The 15,436-nt window shown below is 47.6% G+C and overlaps 1 protein-coding gene across 2 annotated transcripts in view; it reads right to left on the bottom strand.

Moving 5' to 3' along the window:
* RPH3AL (rabphilin 3A like (without C2 domains)) overlaps nt 1–15,436 on the bottom strand; it is a 42,865-nt gene that overhangs the window by 23,128 nt on the left and 4,301 nt on the right. For both annotated transcript variants that reach the window (XM_040617963.1, XM_040617972.1), the window contains exons 2-5: nt 11,662–11,773; nt 10,205–10,348; nt 8,049–8,178; nt 3,840–3,926 (exon numbers count right to left, since the gene is read on the bottom strand). In XM_040617963.1, the coding sequence (XP_040473897.1) occupies nt 3,840–3,926; nt 8,049–8,178; nt 10,205–10,348; nt 11,662–11,738 (438 nt within the window). In that variant the 5' untranslated portion in view covers nt 11,739–11,773. The remainder of the gene's footprint in view (nt 1–3,839; nt 3,927–8,048; nt 8,179–10,204; nt 10,349–11,661; nt 11,774–15,436) is intronic.

Below are 15,436 nucleotides of genomic sequence, written 5' to 3'. Positions count from 1 at the left end.
CCCTTTCTGCACTGTTATTTCTGTGGGTGCATCGGTGCATCACTGCTTCACTGCCAAGTTAGCAAACAGGCTCACTGCAAACCTGTGCCAATGTCTGCTGCAGTAGATATCAGCACCCTGATCATGACACGGGATTTCATACGCATGCAGAAATAGGACTGCCCCAAGGAGGATCAGCCCTCCACATTCACTCTCCATAAAGGCAATGCAAGACACAAAGCCAAGAAAGGCAATGCAGCACACGGAAGAGGGCAGAAGGAAGGGATATTCTTGCCCTCCAAAGTGTATGAAAGCTTGACCAAATTTGCTTCAACCCTTGCTTGCAGGAACAATAAACATGATCCACACTTGGTTTAATTCCACTGCCCTCAGAAGACACTGCAAAGAAAAACATCCACAAAATCCTTGAAGAACAGAAACGGTGTTTCAGACGCCTTGGCAAACAGCTAGGACAAGTGGTACTTCCAACAAGCCAGTTCTGGCCTGAAGCAGGTGAGGTCTATCTTATTGCAGGATGAAGAGATGCACTTATGATGTAGGGGTCCTTGGGGATGTCCTCTTTGCCAGTAGGAACATCCAGGCTCTGTCAGGTCCCAGCCGCGTTATAACACAGTACGTTCCTCCCAGCACCTCTCTGGCACCTCGGAGGCCCTCACTCTGCTTGTACACATCATGCTTGGCAGCTTGAGTGCTGCCAAACACTCTGTTTTGCTTCTGGATGACTGGGACACAAGCAGCAAGCAGAATCCATTAATCACCTCCACTCTCCAGAAATAAGACAGTGTCAGAGCAACTTGTTCCTCATTGCTATGCAGCACAGCCTTCCCAGTGGAGGTTTTCAAGGAAACAGAAAGCAGCAAAGAACATTTCTGAATAGCTGAGGCCAGGATTCCCAAAGGGGTCTATGGACACCAAGCATTCGACTCCAACTGAAAAACTGGTGTAAATGATAGCTTGTTACTTTGGTCTTCATTTTCACCCCGGCATACTGATGATTTAATTGTAACTGAAGCCAGCACAGATTCTGCCCACAGAGCAAAAGGGAGAGACAACTACATGTCACTACATTTATGCTACTTTAAATCAAGCCTATAGGGATAAATAATGACAAGGAAGATAGAGGGATGAAAGCTTTAGCATGTATGAATAAAGCTGCACACTGTAGCTGTTAGCTAGTATATAGGAATGTCCAACCACACTATCCTGGCTGGAGATCCTGGTGAGCCACAAGACTCACATGCTCACTTAGCACGTGGCAGAGGCTAAAGGGGACAATTACAGTCCTAGGCTCTTGTTCCAGCCAGATGACACTTATTAACTCTAGCCAATATCACTTAGTCCATCCAGGTTTCCAAATGACCTCCCTTTCTCCCTTCAGTGCCTGACAGTCTCTCACTAACAGAGCTGAGAGCTTCATAAATATCACGCCCAAATAGCTTGAGCGGTGGCTCAGAAAATCAGATGGCATTCAACGCACTGATGTGGAGGGAATCACCCAGCTTGGAAACACCACATATCACCACACCTGCTGGGGGGCGGCACTCTGGACCAACATCAAACAACTCACCCACTAGAGCTGGCCAAGTTTAGGGGCCCAACAACTTGGAAGGTGTTGCCAGAGCTCTGTGGCCTGGGACAAGCCTACTTTAAGCATGTGTTTCATTGGCATGGACTAAAGGAGAACCTTGCTCAGTCACACTGTACAGTGAGAAGGGAAGAGAAGGGAGATACTGACTTGTTACTGCATTGCACAACTCAAAGTGCTTCAGTGCATTCCTGAAGCTCCCTGCCTGGATCCCAGGAAATAAAAGAGGGCTGATACCTACTCACCATGCAGGGAATTCAGAGGTTAGACAGAAATGAGAATATCTGATCCCAAAGAGCAGACATCCATCTGCACTCATTGACAGCAAATATAACCTTCAGCAAGGAACATGGCCAAATGGGTTTGGTCCAGAGCAGATGGCAATACAAGACAGATCCAGATCACAGAAACAGACAGTAACAAGGAACTAGTTGTGAACACAAGCCCTTAAAAGAAACCTGGCAATTTAGTGCATGCCCTGTAATATCACGACAGCTGAACCAGCTTCAGGCACTGCACTATACCAGTCATCAGCCTGAGGCCTAAGAGTCTCATCTCTTTCTCACACACTTACGGAAGACGTGATCAAAGCCGCTTTCCAGGCATTTATTCTGATATTGCCTCAACTTCCTTGTCCTAGCTGACATACTTCAAAGCTTCTGCTAACTCTCAATGCTTCCCTGCCTTCCTCCAAAAGAGCTGAGCATGTGGGAAGACAGACTGGCTGCATGTCCACGCTATGACCCTTCCAGCCTTCTGGTCTGGGTACCAGCACCACTGCAAACAAGAAAGGACACAGGCTTGAACTGACCTTGAAGAGAATCAAAACAAAAATGAGGCTTAGGGTTGGGAGGTAACATAAGGCTATTTTTTAGTTAGTCTAAGAAGGAAAGTTCCATCCATTTTCATTAGGGAAACACTTTGGCCGTATCTCAGGTTTCACAGAGAGAAAGAACTCTGAAGGTTACCGTACCCTCATACACTGGCCACACGTAACACTTACTGGACAGGTTAATATTCTTCTCTGTCCAGTGACCACAGTTCCTCTTTATAAGAAGCAGGAAAAAAACCCTCACAATTATACAGTATGAGATGAGGGGGAAAAATACCAAAAGAAAAGAAATAAAGTAAATTTTAGTCCCACACCCATCTCCCTGCAGAACACAGAAAGTATCTTGACCTGCCTCACTCTCCATTTTGGTACCTCCATCTGGAATTCAAAACATCTGGATGATTCAGCGTATCACTTTGCTAGCAATATCCAAGGAGCTGTAATGCTCTCTTCCAGCCCTATCCACACCCACACTGCTGCTCAAATATTAAAAAACCAGCAGCATCCGTGTACACCTCATCTTACCTGAACATGAACTTTGCAAGTGCTCCCACACAAATAACCCCCTCCTATGTAAAATCTAAGCAATGCTAAGTTTCCACAACTAAAAAAAAAAATTCAGCATCTCAAAAGCCTGCACGAATGTTCTCACTACACTTCAAAAACTGATTTAGCAGAGCACCCAGGTTTCACAGTTGGTTGCAGTGGTCAGAAATAGCTGCACTGGATTGATGTTCAAGGACCACAATCAGAAGCCCAAAATAAATTGATGGGAACAAGAGAAAATCCTTCTGTAATCACAGAACAAATTCATTGACTTCACTGTGGAGCAGCGAGCCCGGATGTTGGTGGATGCTAGCTGGCAGACAAGAACTGAGGCAGGCCATCACTTTTTGCAGTGTAAAGTCAAGGATGAAGGACATAAAAATTTAGAGACCTGCATTAGAAGTCTTACACACTGGCAAGTTATAGGATTTTGCAGGCAGGGAGGAAAACAGACTTAAAAGCTGCAATCCTAGTTATTTTTAGAGGGACAAATACTGCAGCTATGCTCTAGATCCCTCCAGCTGTATTAAAGAACCAATGTTAGCCAGGTTTATTTGCCAAAGAGCTAGGAGGGAAGGAGCATAGTAGCTGAAGGTACCAGTCTCTTTATGACCATAGCTAGAGAAATGCCACAAAGCCATAGAGGTTGCAAGGGCTTTTGTGGTTTTTTTTCCCTCCGCCCCCTCATAAACCAAAGTTGCCACTGCTGTGTGTATTCACTAAGCCTGCCTGGCTTCTAGCCAAGCCTCCCAAACCTCACCCCCAGGCTCCCCTCCAAGTGCTCAGGCACAAGGAAAAGCCCACCCACACTCAGCACAGGTTTGGGGCAGGTAGATGCATGCTGCTGAGCCCCATCTCTCCATAGTTGTATTTTACCTCTCTCTGTTCACTGCAGATCTTGCACAGCCAAAGAGGACGTTTCTGGGCTCCAAAGGTTTCTATTCCACACTTGGTGCAAACTTTCTGAAACAAGGAGAGAGAAAAAAAAAGAAAAGAAAAAAATAGATGGCATTAGCAACTCCTCACAGCCATACAGCCCTTGGAAAAGAGAAGGTTGAGAAGCATCTGTCCCAACAGTTCTATTTTGCTTTCCTTAAAAACCTAAACATGGCACAATTTTCTTATTTATCCTGGAGGACCACTGATCTCAGGAAGCTGCTGCAGGCCTATACGGACATGAGACAAAGACAGATCTACAACACATCCTTGACTCCAGGGCAAGAAGACAGGGCAATCAAACCCCAAAACCAACAGGCATATTTCCAGAGCATTTTTTTTTATTCCTCTAAATCCTAAAACCCAATCACTGTGCCATGGAAAGCAGCTGTAGCCAAGTACAAAACAAGCATGAGTTTGTTCAAGACTGGAAATCCTCTCCTCCTTTCCCTCACATATATAGTCTTAAACCCCATGGCCTCCCCTCCATTTCAGCATGCACTCACAGCTATTGATTTGTGGCTGCTTAGGCAGCAGGCACAACCATGCCTACGTGCACGTTTCCGGAGCAGAATACTTGATAGCACCGCACAGCCTCTATTGCTGCACAAGGGAACTTTCATGTCTCTGCTGGCATTACAAGCCATTTACAACCTGAATCACCTAATATTATATAATGAAGCTGATGTGTATCAGGCTTGGCTTACAGCTTGAATGAGAAATTGCATGAATTCTTTGATCCTCACAGAGCAAAAGCTACTCACAAGAGGGCCCTGGAGAGCAAAACCTTGCTTAGAGAGACATGTGAATTTAATCTCCCCAGATAAGGTTTTACATATCCCCCTAACCAGGCTGCTCCTCCTCTGAGCCAGGAGGTCTGTGTCCAGGAACGAAGGTCTGTGGTTCACTTAGCCCTCAGTGCCCACGGCTGGAAGGGGAGGAGAGCAGCGAACAATGGTACCTGAGGCAATGGTTTCATTGCATGAATAAACACACCCAACTATTTTAGTTAGTGTTGTCCAGAGGCAGGTCTGTCCCTGACTCATGCTGGACAGAAAGCAGGAGGCGGCATCAGCAGCCCCAAAGAGGTTGGTACTCCTCTCCATCTATCTGTTCCTGTCCTCACCCTCATCCTCCCGGAGAAATAAGGAACAACCTATTGGGTCTGGTACATCAGTACTCAACATGGTGCTACCCAAGCGAAGGGGAACTGCAGATGCAGTCAGCAGATACCACCTGAACTACCCCAAATTCTCCCTCCCTCACCCCAAAATCTGAGGGAGCAACTCAGTCTTAAATACCCTCAAAGATCCCAGTCCCCACGCATATAGCACATTCAAACACTCCCTCTAGTGGAAGATTCCAAGTGATTTTATTCCTAGACATAAATTTTGAAAGTTTCAATAAAACTCAGGACCTTCCTCCTCCCCTTCTCTGCAGGCCAACTGGAAAACTGAGCATCACTCACAACCCCTCAAAAGATGACATAAAAATCAAGGACATTAAACTCAGCCCCATTCCTCATTAAATACAAGATAAAGCACTTTCCTACTTCTGCTTCACCTTTTATACATAATACTGATACCCTCCGCATTGTAAATACATATTATGCTCTGCCTAACTCCTGCTGTTGCTAACACATCTGGATTTGCATACATCTTTGTCTTGCCATAATGCATTTATTTCTATGCTAATAAAAATATTAAAAACATTATTTATAAAACAGAAAGTGGCACTTAAGAAAATCCATCAGGATACAAGAAATACAGAACCTCTATTCAGCAGAAAGGACTTGCTGAAGCTAAATTCTTTGCTATGTTTCAGACGCATCATTACAACTACTCCTGGTTTAATAACTTTTTTATTTTAGATATAAATATATATATAAAGTATATATAAATATATAAATAAAAAACCACTTTTAATAACTCCTGAATTAAACAGGCTGCAGTGAGATGGCTACAGAGCAATGTTAGCAAGAAAAATATGAACTTTAAAAATCCATAATTCCCTGACAAGTCATTGCTTATTGCATACAGCACTGCACAAGTGATGGATATCCCCAGATGAAAGGGAACAAGTAACGGTCCATTCTGTGTGCTCTGCCAAAAGGTTGACTGCTCCCTGAGTTCACCCCACAACATTAAAAGGCAGCAAGGGGAGAAGCCCAGGGCACCCAGTCAGCATTGTCCTAAGCCTGCACACGCTAAAAGTGCTGCAAAATGCACACTGGAAAAGCAGGGCCTCACCTTAAATCAACCTGGATATGAATGCTCCTGAACTGCCCAACAGACTCCAGACAAAAAGGGAATAAACGTTTAAAAAAATAAACAAACCAGCCCTTCTCTGGAGTTTGCTGGTCACAGCCTTCCTGGACCCTTGGGCTCATGCCACCCCACTAGCTTGGGGGTTACTACCTATAACTGCAAATGGACAGGGCAGGGAAGTGTCTGAATCAGCTTTTGCCTCCTCATTGGTGTATGGGGCTCACAGGAAGGAGGTTAAAAAGCACTGTGGCAATTTGACCTAGCTGGCTTTGGACAAGGTGAAAGCAGAATTGCCAAGGGAAAAAGGCAAGAACACAGCACATCCTGTTGTTCTGCATGCTTGAAATGCAGGAAACAGCTAGCCGTCTCCTGTCTGCCATCCAGCCCCATTATTCTCCATAGGCGCATGTGGGCAAAGCCCACACTCCTCTCCCAGAGAGCTGCCCTGTAGCTCCCATTCAAACCAGACCTTTCACTTCCCAATACCTCACCCTGCTTCCTTCCCCATTCCTTCCTAAAAAGCTACCTTCTCCCTAGCTTAGGACCCAGGGGTTCAAAGATTTGTGTTTTCTTTCCCAGTCACTGCCTTACAAGCAATCTTCTGCATAACCCCTGCTTCAGTCAAGCTACTTCTGCAAATTTGATCCAGTGGAGAAACTCACTCAACAACAAAGGCAGCACAGCTCAAAGCAGCTCCCTGCCCATTGAGCACATATAGAGGCATGCTGGGACCTCAGTTCTGACTGCAAGGGGCACACACTTTCCTTCCCTCTCTTAAACGAGCTCAAAGCTCAGCAGTGCTGTAGCCAACCGTGGACCAGTGCAGGCCCAGCCTGGTGGCCTGCATTGCATAAGAACTGCATCTCACAAACTCCAGCAATGCCAGCACAAAAGGTTCTCCATCACGGCCTGCATGGCTGCTTAACCACAGAGGTGCACCACTCCGCAGTAAAGGAACAGGTTTTACTCAGTGGGGTCCTGTAGGCTCCATGGGACATCTCCTCAGCGACAAGGTGGGTGACATCAGCAAGTGTGTCCTTGGATCTAGTACCCACCAGTGACATAGTCAGCACAAGCTGCTCCCTTCTGCTCCACCACCAGCAAGTCAGGAACACTCCTGCTCCCAGCAGGTAGCCTCACCTCTCCCCAGGCAACACACTGTGGCAGTCACTTACAGAGGTGTCTCCCCAGGGAAAGATGGTCTTCAAGTGAAGGAAAAACAGCCTCCCAGCAGAGGGAGGATAAAGCGGTTGCCTTGGAGATCATCATTTCCACAGCAATAGAGATTAACCCCTTGGCTGCAGAATCTAGACAAGAAACAATCGCCCCCCAGGGCACTGGCAGAACCAGCAGCCTCCCCGAAAACTGATGATGCCTTTCAAACAGCACCCATGCAGTCCCGCCAACACCACACACACAGGCAGTCACTGATGCACAGGCTAATTTCTGTACCAGAGTTGGAAAACTTACACTGGTTTGGAACTTGAAGACAGACTTGAGTCCTCTGAAGAGAGGTGTTACTGGAAGGTCTAAAGACAGACCTTGCAGTAAACAATAGTAAAACGGAGACTTTTTAATGAATTGTCTCTGATGGCTGTGCATTTCTGCCCCTTCTCCTACTCTGCAAACCTGAAGCGGGAGATCCAGAGGGGGCTGATGCACCCCATCTCAGTACTAAGTGAAGTTCAGGCACTTTAGGATCCTGAGGAATAAGATAACCAGTATGTGAGAGAAAACCTAATGATCTGACAGCACCGACCTAGACAAGAGGGGCTAAGGTAAGTTAAGTCTGCAGAGCTATTTAGGTTCCAAGAGGCCTGGCAGCCTTTCCTAGACAGGTCTGCTACCAGGAACCAGCAGGAACCTGTGTGACCAAACTCACCTTTTTGCAATCCTGACAAAATACCGATGTGCTACCCAGTAGCCCGAGCAGTTCACCACAGAGCAGACACTGGGAGAGGCCATTCCCCATCGCGTTCTTTCTCATGTTCTCCAGCCGCTCCACCAGGCGCCTGCAGGGGAAGAGGCAGAGCAGAGGTCACAGCACTCACCTTGGAAACTGAAGCACACAGTATTGAGGCATGCTGAAAATGTGCAGAAGTGTGCTCCAAACCCAACCTACCTTTACTTCTTCTGTTCAGTTTTGTGCCCCTTGCTGGGACCATATGTACCTTCACTTCAGTCTCTGCACTCATTGTCTCCTGTCAGATGGTTCTTGGTCTTCAAGGGATACAAACCCAGGGGATGCTCACCAAGCCCAGAATAATCAAAACTACAAACACCACTGAGAGGCCTGACTCAACTAGTGGGTGTAAGGCAGACAGCTCACAAGAAGGGCTTGATCCTACACCCTTCAGGAGCACGTTGTGTCACTGGGGCCACACAGTCTCAGCACAATGATTTCCTGCCTGTAGAGCAGGAAAAGCCTTAGCACTCGAATCAGGGCAAGTCAGACAGCACCAGGAAAGGGCAGAGGAGTTAGACCTGCCAAGCCCTGCTCCATTTTTACATATACTCCCCGAAAGCAGCACTGCAGGCACATGACCTGCCCACATCCCATTAGAAGCAGGAAGGTCCAGACTGAAGCCATCAGACCAAAATGAGCCCAGCAGCAGTACAGGAATGCCAGTAACTACTCCCTGCTTTGTTCAACAGCCCGCTTGGAAGACAGGAAACACATATCACATATGTATGCACAATGTCCGCAGCAGCAGGACTACGAAAGGGGAGGAAGGCAGGATAAGCAATTAAAATGCAGGATGTGGAGAGCATGCAGAGCAAGGCTGCTGTCATGAGATCACTGCCTGGCAATCTTCAGGCATCCATTTGTAGAAGGAGACTATAACAGCCAGGCCATTTATCAGAGGCAGCGACCAGCTGCAGCCATGTGCGTGCATGCGGCTCAGGGAAGAAACGCAATCCTACTACCCATGCAACCCTGTTCTCATTAGCACTAATGTCCCATCAACCAAGTCCCATACTGAGAGGAAGGCAAGGTCTGTTTGAAAGAGGTACTGCCTACGGTGATGAGGTCAGACAGCACAGCCAGGCTGAGCCATCATTACCGAATCTGTGATCCTTGACTTCAGCACAAGTCAAGTCCCAGGAGTTAACAAAGGCATTTCAAAGAATGCTTCAGCACAGGAACAGCAAGGGTCTCACTTTCTGCAGCTACACCAACAACCGCGCAGGAACGATCAGCCCCTCAGGGTCACTGGTTGCTTCTGGGGCTGCTGGGGTCTCCCATATATCACATAAACATCACCGTCAGTTCTTGCTAGCACTCCCTAACGTGCACTGCACAGGGACAGAGCAAAGCGCAGGGGCAGGAAGCTAGGCCTGCTGGACACAGGCTGGGAGCCACCGGGGTTTCCTGCCTTATGAACATGAAACATTGCTGGGAAATGCTGCAGGTCTGCCAAACTCTCCAGCTTTAAAGTCAGGCACTGTAGGATGACCACAGAAACAGCTGAGGCCAGACCTCCAACGGGACTGAAAGCAAATGGAAATCTGCAGCAGCAAAACGATGCCCGTAAATTAAATAACCCAAGCTAGCAAACCCCTTCCAGAGGCCTCAGCCAACTAGAAAATAAACTCATTCACTGCTCCAGGCAAAGTCCCAGGGGGCTGCCGCAGACAAGGGAAAACCTAACTGTGCTGCCAGCAGTGGTTTCTGAGCCATGCCGTTCACTAGCAGTGGGTGCAGCTGCACAGCTCGGCATCTTCCCCAGCCTCTTCCAGAGCCACTGGGGCAGCCGCCTGAGAGCACAGGCTGTATTTCCAGGGACTGTGTCAGTGGCTGCAACCACAGCAAGGCTCAAAGAAGGCATGAGAAAGGCCTGACACATGGAGAGAAGGAAAACATCACAGCCTTCCAAATGTTCATCACCTCCAAACAAGCAACATGGGAGGGGAAAATAACTGACCTAAGGCACGCTCTGACTGATGGAGGCTGAGCTCAGGCAGCTGGGAGAGCCACTCCTCTGTCTGTGCTGACCTTTCCTTCTGAGGGAAGAGGACAAATGAACGTGACTGTACCCGATGCGCTGCTGCTCTATTATGTCCAATTTCTCCGCCTTGCGGATGACTTCTAGAATGACTTCAAGTTCCTGTGGGCTCAGAGCCTGCATCTTCCTCTGCTTCTCAGTCTGGAACGTGTGCACTGACCAGCCCGTCTGGAGCCTGTGGGAGGGGGTGGAGAGAAGAATTAAGCTGTGAAAGGAAAGCACAAAACCCCTGCCCTGCCTCACAGGCCAAAGCAGGAGTCTCTTCTCACTGACCAGATCACCACATCACTGAGTGCTGCACTGTCTCTCCCTGCCCTTTCTGCTCCAGTCTGTAATTTACCACTCCATGTTCTCACTCCCGTTTGGCGCTGCCAATAAAGGAAACTAGTACACCTAGGGCTGGCTATCCTGGGAGTACTATTGCAGAGGTGCATGCTGATGCCAGACACCAGAAATGCCAACAGCAGACTCCCGAACACAGGGATTACCTGCACCCTTCTCCCTCCAGATCACACGTTTCTAAGGTACTCAGTTCAAACACACGAATGACCAGGCACACTTGGAAATATAAAACTTGGCAACTTCCTCCTTTGGTCTAATGCAGGCCCACAAAAGGACTTCAGCAAGCCACTTCCCTCTATGCCTCACATACAGCAGCTGACATTTCTCCTTAGCTCACTTGGGAACAGGCAGGAGCTTTCACAGCTCAATTAATTACCATTCAGTAGGGGTTTAGAGGTCACTGGATAAAGTCACGGCTGCTAGCAGAACGCAGGGCACTATCAGACACAGCTGTCTTAATGAGGCTTTCAGGTGAAGGCTGGGGAAGTGGCAGTGGTGTGCACTGTTCACTGTCAGACAGTCCCCTCAGATACAGGGTGACCTCCTGTTTTTTAACACTCTACAGCAGGCAGACCCCAGAGGTTCAGACAAGGGCAGAGGTGGCCACGGCACAGTACTGGCTGCCACAGAATGAAAGCACCCAAGAAACAAATGTAACTCTAGTGCTTGACTCATCTCCATCCCTTTTGTCTTCAGGTTATACAGTAATTTAACTTCAGAGGAAAATAAGATCAAATGACAAGTTCCTAAAACAAAAGAATGCTGGCAGCTGGGGGATGTTATCAATTACATTTAGGGTGCTGCAGAGATATGAGCCTGACTCCAAGCCCTTACTCTCACTTAGGGGAGGACTGGTGGGAGGGATGGACTTCCACTACACCCTAGACCACACATCAGCCCCGCTGCAAACTCCACTGCAGGCTGGCAGCACCAAGCAGCTGCCAAGCACCAAGCCTTAGATTAGCAGGCTCCTGTCCCACCCAAGCAGCACACTTCCAGGATACAGAGGGGTCTGTGTGACAGGCAAATTCCAGCCTCCCAGCTGGGCTGTGGATGAGGCCAGTGGCCCAGTGCTACACACAGATACCAGGAAACCATACAGGCCAGAGCTGAGGCTGCAAGGAGAGGAGGGTGGTGAGGACTCACTTGGCACGCAGTGCCAGCTGCCGGTCGTTGGGGCACACCCACTGGCCCGTCCCACTGCCAAAAATCATGTCAGCCATGGCACCAGGCTGGGGAAGAGGGGCAAGGATCACACCTGTAAGAAGAAAACACCAGTATTGAGCATAGCTGCCACTCCATCCTCAAGAAAGCACAGGCTCATTAACCAACCCGAAGGGCCACTCTTCTGGCAAGCAAAACATAAGTGATCTGCTGGCATCGCACACAGTGGAATTAGACAGATTCTCACCCACAGACAGTGATAAAAACATACCATCATCCTCATAAAATACCTCCAAATACCCTGAAGCCAATAAATTCTTTCAAATATCCGGAAGCCCATAAATACCTTCAAATAACTTGAAGGCAAGGCTGAAGTTTAGATTTTATGGTACACTGAAAAGGAGCCAGAGACTCTTTATCAGTTCTGATTTTTCATTTCAAACTAGAGAAGAGCATTGTTTGTAAGAATAATCTCTACCCCATCACCTCTAAAGCCCCAATGCTGCAGTACTGACTGACACGAGAAAGCCACTCTAAAGGACACAAAGAAGCTAGTCGCTTTTTTTACCTCTTAATGGGGTAACAAACAAAAACCCACGCGACAATCAGCATGAATAGTGGCAAGTCATTTCGTTCATTAAAACGGCCTCCATAATAGCCTGATATTTATAACTACAGCCTACAATAGCAGCTTGTTTGCATTCTCTGATGTTTAAGACAGCACCTCTTGCAGCAGATCTCCTGCTGCAGCTCCTGTAACCAGCATGGTCACACCAGTGATTCCTTGTGTTCAGTGACAATTTCACTGTGAACTGATCAGCAGAGGCAGCAATAGCCAGTTTCCATACACTCATGGGAGAAACGCATCCCCAAAAGAGACTTTGCAGCTAAGCAGTTCTGAGTCCTACCAGCAGCTCAGAAGAACAGAAAGCACCACAGGACAGGGGCAGCCAAAGATTTCAGTGGAGCAAAACCAGTCTTGATGTACCAAGCTTTTCTCCACCTGGATTCGCTCACCAGAAGAGCAAGCATCTCACAAGCCCCAGTGCATACACTTTCAGGTATTAATACCTACCCTCCCCAGAGGGTAAGTTTTTTGTCAGCTTTGAAACCATACCTGCTGGGCAACGGTAACATGTTTAATGCTCTTTGGCAAACACCAATCAGATACAACACCAGGCAAGATGTATCACCTGCCAACTGTGCAGTAGTTCCCAAGAAAACACATGTGGTAGTCTCAAACCACAGCACACTTACTGCAGCAGTGCCTGTGGTTCAGCACGCTGCACCTATGCTTGCTGTCTATTGCCGACACACAGAGCTTTCTGCTCCTGTGCCAGGCAGAGAGGCATCACTGGCTGGATGGCCTTGGCCCTCTTACACAGGCAGGCACATAGTTTGTGCAAATTGATCTCTCTCTTCAAGTGCTGAGCTCACAGGGACCACACACACCACTCACCCCCCAGCACAGAAACACTAACCCATGTAAGAGAACTGATAGCTATCTCCTGCCAAACTCCACCTCAGCCTTGACAGCCAAAACAGTTACAAACTACGAACCAGTTCCCTCCCCTCTGACCATTCAATTTCTAGAGTCTGAAAACTCAGCAGTTTAGAACAGGCAGGAGAGAAGAGGAAGAATTCCACAGGAAGCACAGATTTCTTTCTGTGCAAGGGTACAGATGTATAAAAAGGGTGGAGGTTCTAACAATTCAACATAGTGCTCAGCAGCACTGTCCACCTGTACAGCAAAGTGAGCCATGGAGGGGATGGGAGGCTACAGAAAAGGTTTGGCAGAGAAAGAGGGTTGAGACAGGAGGGAAGACAGCAATTTTTTTAAACCTGTACTACATTAGTTAAGGTGATCACTTTTGAAATGGATCATCCCTAGAAGAAATTTCTGAACCTGGCATCTTCAATTTACCAGCTACTTTCCCTGCTTTGCCCAGTGGCACACATACTGTGGGTTTGCATTTCCATTTTGTCCCAGAACACCTCCTGTTCTTTTCCATCTTCTTAATGATTGCAGGCAAGGAGAGAACGAAGTCCCCACACATGTCCCACAGCAGCTCACACACAGGGGAGCAATCAGGCATTAACAGCAAAGGAATACAGAAGCTTCCACCCCCCACACCAGTGTTAGAAGCAGAAAGAAGCTACAATTTCACACAGAACAGCTGACCTGGGATTTTCCAGACATTTTCCAAGCCTGTGATGTGTTGTTACAGGACTATACGTACATGTACCCCCACACACAAATGCATACATTACATTACTCTTCAGATACACCACTCACTCTTTTCTCCCACTCACATACACCTGAAGAATAGCACAGCCCACACACTCCACGTCCACTGGCAAGGCTCAATACATGCAACCATATCGATCTGACCAGCACTTGGCAGCTGTGGCATGTTTAGCATAAAAGCTAGAGCTGGAGATGAACTCCACGCCAAGATCAGGGCAGAGGAGTTTGCCAGCAGCTGTGCTTTCAGGCTGGAAAGCTGTGCTGAATACATCTGCCCCTTCTCAGCAGAGCTTTATCTGCTCTAACAGAGCTGAAGGCAAGTTAGAATAGAGCACGTCAGCTACACGTTTTTCTCAGGAGAGACCTAAACACATTCTCCAGCCTTATACCACAGTGCACTTTTCTCAGCATGACTGAACAAAAACAAGCAATGTCATGCTCTTTTGCCTCTTGTTACCCAGCATATGCTTTCTGTTCTCCACCACTCCCTAAGTAGCATCTGCAAAGAGAGAAGGAACACAGAAGGCAGCCTAGAGATCCATCATATCCCAAAACAGTCTTTAGATTACTCCTTATATTTACAGGAGAATTTTCTTCTGGCAGCATTGGGTATCTGCTGCTCCCTCTGATGTAAACTGGCATTGCAGGTGGCTTTGCACCTTTGCCTCTGAAAAAAAAGCCTGGTGTGGTCTGACACAACTACCTCAGAGAAGCAAACAAGAATGACATGGGACTGCAGGCCACAGTCTGCTGGGGTGGAAACAGGAGCACTAGCAGGACTGGAGGGAAAGGAATATCTTGCATGGCCACCGGAATGATGCCAGAGAAATGGTATTAGTATCTGGAAGGCATGAAGCATCCTCCTTCTTATCTCTGTACAGGACAAAAAGTACGGTGAAATCAGTCTCATCAGAAACACCAAGATAGCAAAACCACGCCAGCCCAGGGAGTCGTTTCTACGGGCTGTGGTGAAACATCCCTCTCTTGCCATCAGCCTCTACTCCATACTCGCTCAAAAATACTCCAGTTAACACCCACCTCACTGAGCCACCCCCTCCCAGTCCTCTGCTCCTCTCAACAAGCTAACAAACGGCAGAAGCAGTCAGTCTCTAGCATCAAGAGAAAGCCACAGCTCTTGGCCCAGCTGCAAGTATACTGCATACAGAATAATGGGGAAGTACAAGTACTTAGTGTTACAGAAAGAAAAACTCCCACTCCAAGATTCTGCTTTTTACTTGAATTAAAAATTAAAAGGGAGCTCTTATAGACACTCTACCACCTGCTTTAAAAACACTCCACCTGTTTGTTCCTCTCCTATGATGAAGGAAGTCATGTGAAACAAAACCTCATTAAATCTAATTCCACCTGGCTGCCCCTGGCACAGAAGCTAAGGGGAGGGCTGCGAGAAAGGAGCACTGCCCTGCAGCAAGCAAACCCCTTGCATGGGGCCAGGAGCATTTCAGAGGATGCAGAACTGAGCACATCTCTGCCTGCAGCTCTGATGTAGCA

The sequence above is a fragment of the Falco naumanni genome, chromosome 1 (genome assembly GCF_017639655.2).
Source record: "Falco naumanni isolate bFalNau1 chromosome 1, bFalNau1.pat, whole genome shotgun sequence".
NCBI classification, from domain to species: Eukaryota; Metazoa; Chordata; class Aves; order Falconiformes; family Falconidae; genus Falco; species Falco naumanni.
This window is presented reverse-complemented; position numbering and strand designations above follow the sequence as displayed.